This window comes from Nothobranchius furzeri, chromosome 3, assembly GCF_043380555.1.
Source record: "Nothobranchius furzeri strain GRZ-AD chromosome 3, NfurGRZ-RIMD1, whole genome shotgun sequence".
Lineage (NCBI taxonomy): Eukaryota > Metazoa > Chordata > Actinopteri > Cyprinodontiformes > Nothobranchiidae > Nothobranchius > Nothobranchius furzeri.
The window spans coordinates 48,270,914-48,287,997 of NC_091743.1; the positions used below are offsets into that span (position 1 = coordinate 48,270,914).

At 38.7% G+C, this 17,084-nt stretch overlaps 1 protein-coding gene across 1 annotated transcript; it reads right to left on the reverse strand.

Annotated features, from left to right (window-relative positions):
- Positions 1-6,656: 6,656 nt before the first annotated feature.
- LOC107385713 (ras-related protein rab7) lies at positions 6,657-16,913 on the reverse strand. The gene is made up of 6 exons (XM_015959786.3): positions 16,601-16,913; positions 13,291-13,353; positions 8,877-9,003; positions 8,511-8,729; positions 7,109-7,237; positions 6,657-7,023 (listed from the first exon to the last, which is right to left on the reverse strand). Exons 2-6 carry the CDS (start codon positions 13,341-13,343, stop codon positions 6,928-6,930), a joined length of 624 nt encoding a protein of 207 aa, XP_015815272.1. The 5' UTR covers positions 13,344-13,353; positions 16,601-16,913; the 3' UTR covers positions 6,657-6,927.
- Between the last annotated feature and the right edge of the window lie 171 nt (positions 16,914-17,084).

Sequence of the window (17,084 nt, forward strand, 5' to 3'; positions counted from 1 at the left end):
TTATTAAATACTACCCCCCTTTTCCCATTTATTCAAGATCAAAAGGAACAATGTCGTTCTCCTAATTCATCATAAATTTTCAAAATTCATCTATAGTCAAATGGTCCATGCAAAATTGTTCTACATACCTTTTCCATTTATCCACCACACACAGCGATTAACATGCCCTACTACACATACTTACAACACACCCCATTTTCTTTTGTACACTTACACCCTCACACAACTCATTGGATCTTTTTGAGTCAAACTCTCTCTTCCTCCCTGTACCTCACGAAGACCATATTTTTGTACCATTTTGTAAATTGGGTCATGGACATTGCTTTAAATCACTATTTAACCCATTCCATAATTGTACTCCACAAACAGAGATGCACTGACTTTTTACTGTTGTTCGCACAGACAGGTAGTTTAAATTCCATTCCTCTCTCAAATTATATTGTTTATCTCTATATAAGAAATAATTTTGTATATTACCAGGGAGTAGTTTGTCATTAGCTTTATATATTATTTGTAATGTCAAGAATTGAACAAGGTCAGTAAACTTTAATACTCGTGATTTCAAAAACAGGTTGTTAGTATGATCTCTATAGCCCACTTTATTAATAATCCTGATGGCTTTCTTCTGTAATATTATTATTGGTGATAATGTAGTTTTATAAGTGTTGACCTCTGCACAATAATTTAAATATGGTTGCACCAGCGCACAGTATAACATGTGAAGTATATTGCGATCCAGGAAATGTTTCACTTTATTTAATATGGAAATACTTACAGTTTTGTTGTGAATATGTTTTATATGTTGTTTCCAACTAATTTTATCATTAATTATAACACCCAGATATGTATAATGATTCACCCTTTCAATAGTTACACCATCAATATTCATCACAATTTGGGTGTTTACTTTGTTATTCCCGAATAACATGTATTTTGTTTTACTTAAATTCAATGATAATTTATTTTTATCAAACCATTTTTTTACTTTAAACATTTCTGCAGAAAGTATTTCCATTAGTTCATTTAATTTTTCCCCTGAACAAAAAATATTTGTGTCATCAGCAAACATTACAAACTTTAATATTTCTGAAACCTTACAAATATCATTAATATATAGAATAAATAACTTTGGACCCAATACTGAACCCTGTGGTACACCATAAGCAATGTCCAAGTATGTTGACGAAAACTGTCCCACTTTCACAAATTGCTTCCTGTGGCTCAAATAACTTGTTAACCACTTCAAAACAATCCCCCTAATCCTGTACCGTTCTAATTTGTTAATTAAAATGTTATGATCAATTGTGTAAAAGGCCTTCTGAAGATCCAAGAAAATTCCCACAGCAAAATGTTTACGATCTATTGCATTTGTGATTTCCTCAACAGTGTCCATCAATGCTAATGAAGTTGATCTATTAGATCTAAAGCCATACTGACTATCTGATAATATCATACCCTTATCCAAAAATAAATCCAATCTTTTACTAAACAATTTTTCTAGTATTTTTGAGAATTGTGATAGTAATGAAACAGGCCTGTAATTAGTGAAGCTATGTTTATCTCCAGTCTTGAACAGTGGCACCACTTTAGCTATTTTCATCTGGTTTGGAAATGTTCCAGTTAGAAATGATAAATTACAAATATAAGTAAGTGGTTTTACAATACCCCCAATAACATTTTTCATTGTCTTGCTATCGATATCATTATAATCAGCTGATGTTTTACTTTCGCATTCATTTACTAGATCTATGATCTCCATTTCTTCCACTGCTGTGAGGAACATAGAACAGGGATTAAATTATTAGTACTGTTGTCCACTGACAAAGCATCCAGTATTTGTTTTGCCAGGTTCGGCCCAACATGTATGTACAGTCTATGGTTCGGCCCAGTATTAACAAAAAAGTTATTAAATCCATTGGCTATATCCCCCATATTTTCTGTCTTACAATTATTATCAAAAAAAAAAATACTCTGGGTAATTATGCTGTCTTGACTGATTTTTTTAAATGAAATTGTTTAGTGTGTCCCATATTCTTTTTATATTATTAGGGTTCCAAGCCCAAAGGGCAGGGAACCCTATTGTTTTTCTACGGATTTTTCATTATTCATTATTATTTATTATTATTATTTATTCTTCTTCTCCGCTAATACTGTATGGGGCAGGAGCCTGAAATTGCCAGAAAAAATCTGACATGGCAGTCTGATAGAAAATCCTCACCGCTACTCAGATTCGAAAATTTGGACCCCGATCGAGTCGCCTAGGTGGCGCTATTGCGGAGGTGAACACGTTTTAGCTACTAGTTCCCAAACCGTAGGTCCTAGAGTCAAAAACTTTATATGTACATGATCCTTGGATTATACTGCATGTCGTTTGTATTGGCCACGCCCATTTCCGCCTAACTAGATTTTTTGCTACATCGCAAAAAACGCAAAACTTTGTTTTAATCACCTATTCGTCATTTTTCGTCGAATCAACTTCAACCTTCGGACCTATGATCTATGGACTAAGATAAGTGGTTGTGATGAAGAAAAATGCAGAAATGTTGAAAATTGAGCTAATGACACCATGTCAAAATCAGTGAGCTAGCTAGCACATGTCCTAATTGATTATATCTCCACCATTTTTCAAGATAAAAGGATGAGACTCTAGATCCTTACAAAGTATAAGAAGTAAGCCCTATCTACTCAATTTTGTTTGGATTCACCAATAGGGGGCGCTAAAGAGTCAAAAAGTTTGTTTAAGCAAAACGGCTTGATGGATTTCCACAGAACTTGCCACATATGTTAATCATCGGATTAGCTATATTTTGAAAATGATTAAAAAGTGGGCGTGGCTTATAGGCTTTAAAATTTTTCGCCCTTTAACTAATGAAAAACACACATTTTGTACAGAAAGTTACAAATCATATGAGTCATAGTGACATCTACAATCACAGAAAAAAATTGAAAAATTTCCAATAGGTGGCGCTGTTGTACCCAAAAAATGTTTTTGCCATGTCTCTCCCCATTTCTTTCGTAAAAAAACAAATGGTCTCATCCAGTATCTTCATTGAGTCAGTCAAATTTAGAAGAGTATTTTAAAAAATAATTTAAACTTATGCTAATTAGTAGAAATTTGCATAGTAAGTCAAACGTACTTTCGTTAACTCCTCCCGGCCGTCAAACACAATCACATCACAACTTTGCCTTTCAAGAGAGGAGGAGCGGCTGACCAAACGATGTGAAGGGATTTTGGATAATTTGCTTATTTTTTTTAATATGATTTTTTAAAATAATTTTTTGGGAATGAAAACGTTTTTTTAGCGTAACTTCAAAAGATTTTTACATTTTTCAAAGCTGTTCATAACAGTCATACCTAAGGTCAATTCAAGTGTATGTCCTGGTTTTCAACTTGATTAAACAATAGGGGGGCGCTATAACTAGGAAGAAATTATACTGCTGAACCGGCTAAATGGATCTGCACGAAACTTAGTGGTTTTCATCACTATAGAGTCTTAAGAGTACAATATCAATATGGTAATGATTGATAAAAGTGGGCGGGGTTTATGATCATTTAAAATTTCAAATTTGAAAAATTTCCTAAAAATCACTATTTGCATGTAAGAGGCAAAGATTTCCAGATTGTGTTAACTGGATAGGCTAGAGCTTATGTCACGAAAGCCGCAGCTCCATGAAGAGGTTTGTGCTTTAAATTTACGAAAATACATTTTTAGGCTAGCAATTGTAGCGCAAATTCTGTTCTCACAATCTTCTTGTAATTTGCCACAAAGTTCACTCTTAGGTGGTTTATGAAACAAAAAAAATGTCGTCTTGATTTGAGCTCCCCCTTGTGTTTAATTATAGGACATATTTTTGTCTACAGCCACTAATGCAAATATTATTTTGTTGTAAGTACAGTTTTACATTTATGACCCCAACAAAAATATAAGAAGAATTCTCACATCACAGAGGCAACCTGGGAATATTTTGAGATTTCTGTACAAAAGCATAGATTTTTAATGAATTTTTAACTTTTTGCCAGTGTTTCTGTACAGTTGGACTACAACTTAATTAATTTTTGTTAGAAAGTTTTTTAGGTATACAGTAAATATAAACCATTTACAACATTCAACATGTACCTATGGTGATCTGAGATTTTTCTCCTAATTTTAGAAAGTAGCACAATTTTTTTGTGAATATTTTAATTTTGCCTGTGACCCTTACAGTTATATTTACCGATTTTTCTTCAAAAAAGCGTTGAGTCTACTGATTTAAAAACAACATCATATTATTCCGCATGTTAACACTGCCATGTGAGAATATTTTGGTAATTTTATGATGGGTTATGTATTTTTCATGATTTTTTAAAACATTTGGTCAGTAAGTCACAAAATGAAACTCATTGTTTTTGTTGAAAATCTATTAAATCTAACGACATTATCAAGTATTTATGTTATCTGTAATATTCTGTTGATGTATAGATTATTGTTTGATAATCTCACTCATTAAATCTTCACGTTCTTTAATAAGGAAACAGTGGAATTCCATTGTAATCACCATTGAGAAGTCAGCCATGCCTCTGAAAGATATGAGTATAGGCTTTGCAGGTTTAATGACGTATCCTGAGTGTTACTTTCATTGCGCCGGTTGAAGTGAGCTGACGGGACGCCGGCGGGAGAACGTGTTTTTGGGGCGGGACCGCGTGAGGACTGGCGAAGTTGAGGGCGGGGCGGGTGGGCGACTGGCGCTGGTGGCTTGGAACCCGTTGATAACTGCTTGCAGTTCTAGTTTTTATATGTAATTATCTTTTTACTATAGTATTCCTTCCTACTTTTTCTAAGAATATTTGTTAACTTATTTTTATATTTTGATTCTGCCTCTTCTGTTCTTTGCTTTAAGAAATCTTTATACAGTTTATTTTTCTTTTTACAAGTGTTCTGTAGTCCTTTACTAATCCATGGTTGATCTTTTTTTTTTTTTGCTTTACATTCAACAGAATAACTGGACAGTTCTGATTATATATTGTATTAAATATTGTTAAAAATGTATCATATGCCTTGCCAACTTCAGTTTCTCTACACATGCTGCTCCAATATTGTTGTGGGCATCTATTTTATTTTATAAATGTGTTTATTTTAGGTTACACAAACAAATTCATTTGACTTAATTTTTCAAACAAGCTTAAAAATTCAAAACTCATGTTTTGGGGGAAACTGCACAAAAATGTTCTCTGCCTCCCATTCGGTATCTGGGAGTTCTGGAGCTGCTGCTTGTTGACAAGGCTGGATTAACCATATGGGCAACTGGGCAATTGCCCAGGGGTCCACAAACTCCAAAGGGCCCAGGCCCAGGGCAGCAAGGGCAAGAGCAAAATACTGTATCTGTGATCTCCCGCTTTATATTAAACTAGGGTGACCACATGTCCTCTTTTCCCCGGACATGTCCACTTTTCACCATCAGTCCGGGGCATCCGCGCACGGTCCATTCTCAAAGTGGCGCAACCAAATAACTATAATTAACACACGATTGTTCTAAACACTTCTATTGTGTCATGGAAAGTCCAGAAACGTGTATCATAGCACTAATGTCTGAAACTCTAGCTCTCTCTCACACACACTACTCCCACGTGAGACCCGTGTCTGCCTAACACAACACAAAACTCCAGTGCTTTTAAACACATCCATGACATTTTAAAATTGGGACAGAAATAAGAGACAAATGACACACAACTATTGATATATTCAAGAGTTTTATTATTTGATGATTTTTTTACAACATCATTGGCATTGCAGTTGTTTACTGTAAGGAAAAAAACTAAACAAGTAATACCAGAGCAAATAGTTGATATTTTCTTTATATGGAAAGAAGGAACATCATTTTTATTCAGTTCTTCACCATCTATACACTGTGATACACGATTGGTTAAAAATATTAGCCAACCTGAGCTACAAGCAGATAATACAGCAGAAGACATGACAGAAGACAGGTGTACGCAGTGTCAGTGACACGTATAGGAATCATTTTCAGCACTGGGAGGTGTCTCATGAGGACGTAACACATACAGCAGGAATAGTAGCAGAACAAGAAAAGTTGCATTAAAGGCAAACCTTATATATCAACGTATTAACATTTTACAATGTGACTGACTGCCTTATCAGCTCTTATTTAACACAGTAACATATGTTCCAGCGGTGTGAGGCAGTTAGAGATCCTACTCCTGAAGTGAAAAAGGCAATACAATCGCTGGATCGTTCTAGGAGATATCTCTGAAAAAGGAATAAAGTACGCAAACATGAACAAAAGGCATTTAATAGAAAATGTCTCTCAAAAATCAGTCACCCCCCTCGAAAGGCAAAAAGCAAACAAAAAAGTGCAAAACAAACGCGCTTCAGATTGGCTTTAAAGTAGCATCAGCCAAATAAACATACATTTTATTGTTTCTTTTCTCTAATTGGCAAAAAGAAAGCAAGCGGAAAGCAGAGGATACGATATTTGGGATGCCTTTTCTTGGGATAAGCCAACATCTTAATACAGAGCACCAGCCAGTCCATCCCCGAGCCCCCAATCCCACTCTGGATGTAGTCTCCATCTTGTCCTCTGGGAGTGAAAATCAGATGTCACGCCTGGCTAGTATGGTTCAGGACAGGAGTTCAATTGATTACAAGTCAGGTCAAAAGGGTGGTTTCTCCATTTCTGTGACCTGCTGGAGCCATCTTCATTAAAATAAATTGTGCACTAGTGTATTAATTTATGTACTAAGTGGGGACGACATAGATCTATGTGCAGTGTGTCAATGGAATGAGCGGTGTGTGTGTGTGTGTCTGTGTGTGAGAGGAAGACCAGCAGGGAAGCGGTTTCCCTGGGAGCGAGGTTTATGAGATGTAACAGGGCGATGACTGGGGCTGTTCAAGAAAGCCGGGAGCGAGAGCAGATGGTCCACGTCGTCTCTCAGCAGCTGCAGCTTTCTGCAGAAGCTCTAGCTCTATCATTCCTGTCCAGCTTTATGGGCTCCGGGAACTCGTTATACAACTCCACCTCTGTCTCCTGGGGAAAAAAAACATCATGTTTTAGAGGAAATCCCATTCTCTTCACTGCCTTTGTTCAGTCTAATGAATCATGTATAACTCACCTGTTTCAGGGCGTTTCGTGCAATAGTCTGGAATGCCTGTTCTACATTTATGGCTTCTTTGGCACTGGTCTCAAAGTAGGGGATGTTGTTCTTACTCTGACACCAAGCCTGAGCTCTTTTAGTGGTCACCTGTGTGAAAACACGATCAACAGAATCCTCAGCAAAACTGCAAGGGTTTCCCACGGCTGTTTCATGAAGCCATACATGTGCAACTAAACTGTTTTTATGGAGTGAAGTTTAGTACAAATGTAACAAATTGCAGAAAGACGGAAGGTTTTCACTAAAAGTGAAAAGCGACTCTATGGACCAAAGCAAAAACCCATACAAAGACTGTGTGTGTTTTTTTTAGCTAAACATCTGTTTCCAATTTAAAATGTTACGTTTTTATATTCCATTTCAGTTTAGGAAGTCTTTTTCTTGCCAACGATTGGATCAAACTGCACTAAGCAGCCTGATAGTTTGCTGATAATAAACAAACTTATCAACACAAGAAAATGTAAGCTATGCAGTTTCTACTGATAAAAGCTTATGATTCTTGTACTTTCACCAGGTGCACTTGCATTCCCTACACAGCAGTTAAATCGTACGAACACACGCCACATGAGGCAGGACAACAGGATGGGTCAAAGTTTTATGAGCAACATCACTTACAGCTTACCCCGGCTTTCCACCGGAGCCGTCAGCAGCACGTTACTGCAGCAGCACGTCATAGCTGCTAATAGGAACCGCTGTGGTCAACAGAACCTTCTCCACTGGAGCCGTCAGCAGCGTGAGTCGGCCGCGTCTCAGGAGCAGCATGTCGCGGCCTTTACGCGCCGGTTCTATTTTCTACGCGCGACGCCTCTGAAACGGGTCAAGTTCGACATTTTTGGGGAAGGAAAGACAGGAAATCGGACGCGGAAATGGAGAGAAGCTCTCGAGATTTTCAGAATAAAGAAACGTACTGCCTTCCGGTTGCTTTACTTTAAAAAAGGTTACTAACTGTGCGTCCCCGTGAGAAGTTATCACCTAGCTAGCGGTCTCCTTTGTTTTTCAGGTCCGTATTGGCGATTATAAAACAGACAGAACATAAAACACAAACCATGTTGTAGTTTTCTCCTGCTTGTTGTTGTGTTTACTGACGAAGTCACTCGTGTGACTTCGTGCTCTGTCGGTGACAGCTGCTCCCCTGCTGCTTCGCGTCTCGTGGGAAGGGCCGAGCAGCAGCTTACGCGAGCAAGACGTGCTGCTGCAGTAACGTGCTGCTGACGGCTCCTGTGGAAACCCGGGGTCAGCCATCATAAAGGTAGGCATGCTGGAATGTTGACAGAAGATTATCAACACGTTCACGGTTCTAGTGTCTTTAATCCCAAACTCTAAATCTAGTTTTGTGTCAGTAATCTCATCTGTAACAGATGACAACCTGTCTGTTCTCCAAGTCAATCTTGTTGCCTAGCACCACAAAGGGGAAGTTCTCTGGATCTCGAGGGCTGGCTTGGATTAGAAACTCATCCCTCCAGCTGTCCAGCGTCTTAAAGGTGTTTGGTGCAGTCACATCAAACACCAGCACACAGCAGTCCGCTCCACGGTAGAACGCAACGCCAAGAGACTGAAACCTCTCCTGGCCTGCTGTGTCCCAAATCTTGTAGAAAAAACAAATAAAACAAGTTAAATCAATAATTCAGCAAGAACACATCAAAAGGAACAGCAACTAAAGTTCTTAAGAGTTTATTTAAAATACTTGGATGATTGATTATTTTAGGAGTCAAAAACAAAGTTATAAATGTACCTGCATTGTAACAAGTCGGTCGTCCACCATTACCTCCTTGGTCAGGAAATCTGCTCCTATTGTAGCCTTGTACTGGTTACTAAACTTTTTGTTCACATACTGGTTCATTAGGGAGGTTTTTCCAACACTGAGAAGACAACAAAAAGCACGATTACTGAGATGGAACATATGGCCAGCATTGTTTAAAGACAGTAGCGAGTTGATGGACCAACATGGGTTTTTTCTATTGCTGATGCGGAGAGGCCATAGTTAGTCGATGGCTGGTATCTACACGTTTTCTGTCTTATTAGCAAGCTAAAACGTCACTAATAGCCATGGATGCACAACATTTTAGAAACCAAGTCAAGTTTTTAACTCTGAATTCAACAAACTATTGGATCTTCATTCTGCGCACCATTTAGTTTTAAAATCAAACTTTTAACTAAAATTATTCAAACAAATCAATAATCAATAGCAATTGAACACCGCTGATGTGAGAGGTTTTCCGCTCAATAATATCAGAGAAGGAGAAACAGCCGGCTGCGACCACTACATTTGCACCTAGAAAACATTGACTGGTGTTTAGCACTCTCTCGTTTCCTCTGGATATGCGGGTCCCCACTCCGGCAGATGTGGCCTGGGGATGATAGCCAATGGGATGGGTGAAAGTTCTGTGACTGTGCTCGCATTTGGAAGCTAGCTTGTTTTGTAGTTTTTCAATTGCAGCTTTAAGCGGGAATTTTTTCAGGAATGTAAACATAAGTTTAAATAAAACTCTGCAGCAGCACCAGGCTGCCCACAGATATGCCTGACTTTAAATCAGCTCTATTTAAGAGGTGCATCAGTCTGTCAATGCCAGCATATTAAGAAATGGTAAATATTAGCCCCATATATCAGTCTATCCTTAAATGTGATTAACTGACCTGGCTGTGGACTTGACCTGTGGGTCTCAAAATCAGGCCATTTTGTGATGTTGCACTCCACAGGGATATTTTGATTAAAAACAACATTAAATTGGCTTAAAACCGTTCCTTTCCAATATAAATCTAAGGCAAGAATGAATTTTAGGCATGACAAATGAATTCAGTGTTGGAGAAAGGAAAAACAAAAGCTAAAATAAGACCTTTGTGTGTTTTATTTGTCGTAAATACAGCAGAAACAGAGATAAACCTCCAAAAATCCCAGTCTAATCACCAGAAGCTTCCTTTACATCCCTTGTTCCCTGCATTCATATCAGAGCATTTATTGGGACTGCAGTTCATTCTGGGAAAGTGGGACCTGCAGTTTAGAGCTGTAACTTGGCAGAGGCTGAACTTGTATCTATGAAACTAAACAAGTATAGTGAAATCTGTTTTATGCAATATGTAAGCTGTATTTGTGTTTTTAGTGCAGTAAACTAAATTTTTTGCTAATGAAAACAAAACAAGATGACTGGACTTAATGATTGATGAGTGTGTAGCAGTTCAGAGGGTTGAAAATGTGTAGATCCTTTTACCTAATCATTTATAAAATGTCACGGTCATGAATCCATTCACAATATTAAGCCAACATGTCTCTTTCATGTTTGGCAGCATCTAGTTTACTTCCACTGCTGGCTAAAGCTCCCAGAATGCAGAGTACTGAGCAACATCCCAGTACTTTTATGGAACAGTCCATTGTCTTGTGAATTTGAAGTACACTTATGAAAGGCTCCTTCATAGAAAACAAGAAACAGGTAAATTGCCATTTCATGGTCCAGTGTGAACAAACTACATTACAATAGTTGTCACAAGAGATGACATTAAATATTAGAACACAACAGTGTAACAAACATCGTTAGAAACAACTAACTGAACACCTTCATTAATTTGCTCCTATTAAATGCAAAATGTTTCATCACAGCAGGTTATGACTCTAGATGGAAAAGTAGTAATTACTAATTCTTACTAGGTCTAAACTAGCCATTACTAGTATAGTGGTCCAAGGTGTTTAAAAGATTTTATTGGAAAATCGCATTTAAAGCTGCAACGGCAAATTTGGAAGAACAAAACTTTGCTTAAAATATTTTTCATGCCTCTTAACATTCTAACCTAGTAGCTATAACTATATTGTGGAGATAAAAAGAAAATAGTGATTCTCTTGCATTTGTCTAAAACGTCCAGCAATAACACATTTTGGACTAAAAGCAACTACTGGATAATCCGGTTGTTGGTCTCACCAAACAGCCACACTTTCGCACGTTCCTGGGTTCTCCACTCATGGCCTGTATTTGATATAGCGCCTTCTAGAGTCCTGGAACCCCCCAAGGCTCTTTACAACACAATCAGTCATTCACCCATTCACACACACATTCACACACTGGTGGGGATGAGCTACAATGTAGCCACAGCTGCCCTGGGGCACACTGACAGAGGTGAGGCTGCCGAGCACTGGCGCCACCGGTCACTCCGACCACCACCAGCAGGCAACATGGGTTAAGTGTCTTGCCCAAGAACACGACGACAGCGACAAACTGAGCAGGACTCGAACCTAACCCCAACCCTAACCCGATTACGGGGGGCGAGCACTTAACTCCTGTGCCACCGTCGCCCACTCATAACGCACTTACATATTTAGCAACAGAACACTACTGCCGGCTGCTACCACTTCAACTTTAGGACAAACTACTAGAGTCCCAAAAAGAAAAACACCATTTGGTCTTGGACAAAAAGAGAAATTTGGACCTAGAAAACGCTCTTTTGTTCCCTCCGGCATTGTGGGTTTTCAGTTCTGCCAGAAGCGTCTCAGTTTGCATTCAAAACCTAGCTAATTTACAGATTCGCCATAACAGTTTAAAAACAAAACAAAATGTTGTTTAAAACTTTAAGCTGTTGTTGTCATACCAGTTTCTGCGGTTCTTGAGCCAGAAACTACCCTTTTGTAGTTCGGGTAAGAACACTAGTGGGAGGTATCTACCTGCTTTCCAGCAATAGCGGTTTACTGTGCCGGAGGCTTATCGCAGGTTTTCCTAATATCGTGCAGCCCTACTTAAAATGTACCCAAAGCTTCCTCCCAGTTTCTCTTTAAGCTGAATTTAATATCAGTTTATCATCATGAAACAAAAGAATAAAGTGGAACAAGAACGTCTATCTTCTATTTCTCTCTCCTTTTAACTTCTCTGTGTCCCTAAATAAAAGAGACAGATGATTACGCTGCAGCCGCCGTCACTCACCCCGCCCTCTCCCCAAGACCGGACCTCCCGACATCACAACACTCGGTCTGACTGAGCGCTTCCAGGAGAAACAATAATGAAATTATGAAAATAATAACGCGTTTGGAGGAGCGTCCTCCGATCCTCTCTCTTATGTGAGCAGACTCTCTCTCTCTCTCAGTCGCCGATCGAGCGAGCGGAGCATGCCGCGCGACAACCCGCTCAATTAACATAATTTACGGCCCAAATCCAACAGAACCGGTCGGGCTGATTCGATTTGGGTTTGGTCTCAGGTTATAACTCCAGTGCTCAGCCCTGCAGTACCACATAAAGGCAGACCAAAGTTTCCTACCCGGTAAATGTGGACAACACCGCTCTGACAGATCTGGATGCTGCACTGGTGCCGCCGTTAAAATAACAAAACTACATTCCACTATAACTGATTATGGTGCTCTTCTATGATGCAAAAGTGTTTATGCCCGCATTTCATGCATTGATTATTTGATTATTTTCCTCAGCTCTATCCTACACCTCCTGGTCGGCCGTCAGGGGTTGGGGGGTGCGCGCAGGGTTTGGGGACCACAAAGAGAGGGCTCGCAGGCCGGACGTGGCCCGCGGGCTGCCATTTGCGGACCACTGGCCTACACTCTTAAGAGAGCTAAAGGAGGCTACAAAATCACACACTGATGGTGACCTGGCTTTGTTGCTAGTGCTACTACACTTAAGTATTAATTTTTTTTTTGTCTAACAGCGTGCATCTTTTTACTTTCTGGCTTATTTAGTGTCAGTTGGCTCATGTTAGCATTAGCTCGTTGTTAGCACTAGCTACAGCAGGCTGCGGCAGGGTTATTTACAACTGTCGTAATTCTGCTTTCAACCAGGAGGGGGAAGCAGGAAACTTAAGCATTACTTTAATGTAGGAAACTTCAATAACAAGTTTTAAATAGCATTGAACACTGATTGCAACAGTTTTCATTAACAACACAAAGAACAGAGCAAGAAAATATCTGCTAGTGAGTCATCTTTAGAGAACACGCACAGAAAACAAAAAAGACATTTTAATAGAGGTGTGCCGGCATTTAAAGAAGCAGAGGGTTTACTCTGCCCGGAAACAGCTTATGACATAAATCCAGCCAACAAGGAAGTACCACACAGTGTACACTCCTACCTGAAATTCTAACCAACAAAAAATACACATGCAGGTTATTCTTGAACTATTTTAAGAACAGAACTGATTTTGACAAGAACACATGACATGTGACTCACCCAGAATCTCCCAGAATGATAACTTTCAACAGTACTTTCTTCCTGGATGTCATTTTTCCACAGCTGCAGAGACACAGAGGAAAGATTAGAACATTTAATATCCCACCAAGCTCTTCGTCGCTAGTCTGAACCTGATTTAATGATTTCAATTGTCCTGAGACCACCTGATTCATACAAAACATGAATAACATTAACTATTTTTGCTGTCCTAGAAAGAGAAACATTAGGGAAGAAAAATGCATGTTGATCTTTCAAGCTTCTACACCAATAAGGTTTGAATGCCACTCATTCCAGTCATGTGCTCTATAAGCTGTTGAGATCACGAGGGGCACATCTCTCTCACTCACACACACACACACACCCAACAGGAAGTCACTTTTTAAAGGCTCGACCCGTCTACATGAATACCAATAAACTGACCACCTGCTCTGAGTATCTACATGATAGCATGGGGTACCTGTGACCTCAGCAGCCATTACAAACTGACCTGGTACAACTTTGTTGCCCTATCTGGATTACGGACATGTGACAGTGGACTCATGCAATAACTTAAAAGCTTAATTTGGTGACACGAGACACAGTCGAGTTTTTCAGTTTAAATAATGCCAACATTTTAGTCTGAACCAACAAAAATCATGATCTACACGTTAGTTAACTACAAAATTGAGAAGAGTGAGTGAGATATTACTTTGGCAACAATACAGTCCACTGTTGAGCAAATTTTGTAACTCCAGGAAAAAAGGAGGAAGATGAAGAAAAATCTTGCAAAATTCAATAGTGCGAACAATCTTCTGCCTGGTTTGTTTAAAAGCCATTGCAGAGCTAAAAAGCAAAGGGAAAACTAAATAAATCAAAACAAAAATGTGGCATGGGCATGTTCCAGTCGTGTAGGATTATTGTTAAACTACTTCCTTCCACAAACAGGGATGGCATAAAAGTTCACTTGTGCTAAATAAACAACATTTCTACTAAATGAACACAGCAGTCAATAGTAATTAGTATTATCATTGAGGATACCAAGATCTGCTCCAAAGGCAGATAACCGAACATCTCATATAGAAATAGTGAAATTAAAAAGTCTTTACTTTTACTATAACTTTCATCTCTGATCCCTATTTTGGGAGCTTTTCATTTCTACTTCACTTTTTTATGGCATTGAATAATCAGTTTGATGAAAAGCTTCAACAGAACATTCTGACCACGTCCCATCAGCACTGGCCGGGCCAACGTGCACCCAACACACATCATAAAAGTCACCATTTACAATCGCTTCAAACCCAAAACAAGACAGCAAACTTAAAGTGTGAAACAATATAAAACCCCATGATTTAATAAATACAGAGCAATAGGTAAAAAACCTAAACTAACTTCTAAAACCACTGATTCTTGAGTTGAGCTGTTAAGGATACTTGTGTTCCCTCTGATTGTAACAAGCGTAGTCCTCCAGTGATAAAGAAAGCATAAAGCACAGACCAGCTGACTGAGTTGTGAAAAACAGCAGCTAACTCAAGTCTAGGTGTGTTCAGTTACATTATTACAGAAGAGCACGAGACCAGGTCTGTCTCCTCTGACTCATACCACAGACATTAATTTCTAAATGCTAGTCATGGATGTCTGAAACGACAGTTTGAGACGATTGTTACCAAAGCTGACAACATGATTCAATTGTTATCCAATCAAAAGTAGTAGATTTTCCTGCTAAACTGAAGGTTGTCCTTGCAATTTTTCAGATTTAAGAAACAAGTGAACAAGCTTAGTTTTTACAGCAATAAACTGGACTTCTGGATGTTACGTAACAGCTGGAAGACTCATTAAGAAACTGTTGAAAAGGGTCACATGGTGGATTTGAGTAAAAGTCCCGACATAATTCCCGTTTGTCCGACTGTACATCTCAGGCAAAAGCAGCTGAAACTCATGGCTGGTATGGATTATAAACATACACAAACAAACTCTAAACAGACTCAGAAGGCAGAGTTCAGATGTTCAGTGATACCTAGTTATTCCTCCTGTGTCACAAACTTAGGTCATTTAAGTTCAAAGACAGCAACAGATTTTTTTTCTCATTATTAAAATCAAACTGCAAGTGTGGAACTGTTCAAACACGAGCCACTAAGATAATGTGCTGCTGTAGTTATACAATCAATGCTAATATATAAACCTGCATTAATCTGAATGTAAGATAAAGGTTGTGTTCAAAAATAACTATAAATCCAGGTAGTGAATTGGGAAATATTCCCAACCATTTACCACATAAACCCCCCATGAACAGGCATTGCTAGCTGAAAAAAAATTCCCAGATTTAATCTGAGCCAAACTACCAGGCTGGTATTTGATATCATGTTCCATTAATAAGTAACCTGAGAAGACTTGATCACATTGAAGGAATAAAGTCATGATTAAATGTTGTCATGTAGTGTCAAGCTGTCAATAATTAAAAATTAATCACTGGGCAGGAACATAGATCAGTCTGCAAGCTGAGCTGTGAAAAAGCCACAAAACTTCAAACTGAACAAAATTTTATTTTATCTAACTTGCTGATGTTAGTTATAATCAGTGTGCCCAAATTAAGAGTCTTTAAACTGTCAAATCATACAAAAGCTATTTGTTCACAATCTTGTTACAGATTATGAAATTTAAGAAATATGTTTTCCAAATTTTGCACAAATTGCCATTATCATTAACATTATACTCTTATTAAAAATCCCAAATCACTTAACGCTGTAGACACATTTAGGGTTTGAAAAACGTCAAATGTTTTATAGGAAGATTTTTTTTCTTTCAAATTACACCAAGGTTGGCTAAACATGAACAGAATAATTAGTTTATTTTTTGTAAGCAAACAATGAGTCAGAAGCGAAACAAAAACTACTGTAGTTGATCAGAGGGCTCGCCCCTTGTCTGAAAACAACAGCTAAAAGATGTAACGCTTCCCACAGCCTGTTTTCTGCGGTAGTGTCAAATGTCGACCTATGTCAGCATCAAGACCTGCTCGGACACCCTCAGCGCTCGGTGTGGAAGCCATTAAGGTCTGGATTTGCTGTGAGAACTCGTCACCTAGTGAAAATAAAACGAAGAACACCGGGAATTCACTAATATCCTGCCAACAGCTGACAAAAGGATAAGGCTTCTCTTCGCGATCCTCTGAGCTTAGCTCACCGGTTCTCCTTCCTTGTTGGAGTCGACCAAGAGGAGCCACAGGCCGGACTCGACAACCCCTGCACCGCTGTTATCGGTCTCAGCGCCAGGGTAGACCGAACACTGGACCAACAGAATACAGATATCAACAATGTTCTCCTGGTTAAATACTTACTTTTAAGTTGAAGCACACAGAAGAGGTGACTTCTTGACCGTTTCAAAGCCGGGAGCTAACTAGCTGTTATTGTTCAGGAAAGCTAACCAAAATTAAGCGTTACGTTAGCTCGTCGGACCTCTAGACGTTGATTAGATGTAATTACGCAACCTCCTGAGAGAAATCTTAAAAAAAAATGCAGTAAACGTAGTAGCTACGAAATGAACGTGTTTTAGTTTTGACGAAGCAATTTGTCAACAACTGGTGTAAAGATTTGGCACTTTGCTAGAGAGTGAGCTTGTCTGCTGCCAGACAGCTAACTACCCTCTGCCTCTTCTTCTTTCACTTCCTCCTCCAAAACAACGCCTTCGTCTGACGTCACACGCATCCCGCCTCTCGTGAGCTCAACTATCTTTAGGAAAAACATGTAAAAGTATAAAAACTAACTAACTAATACATAAACAAATAAATAGGTTTGCTGGAATATACGCTTTGATTTTGACAC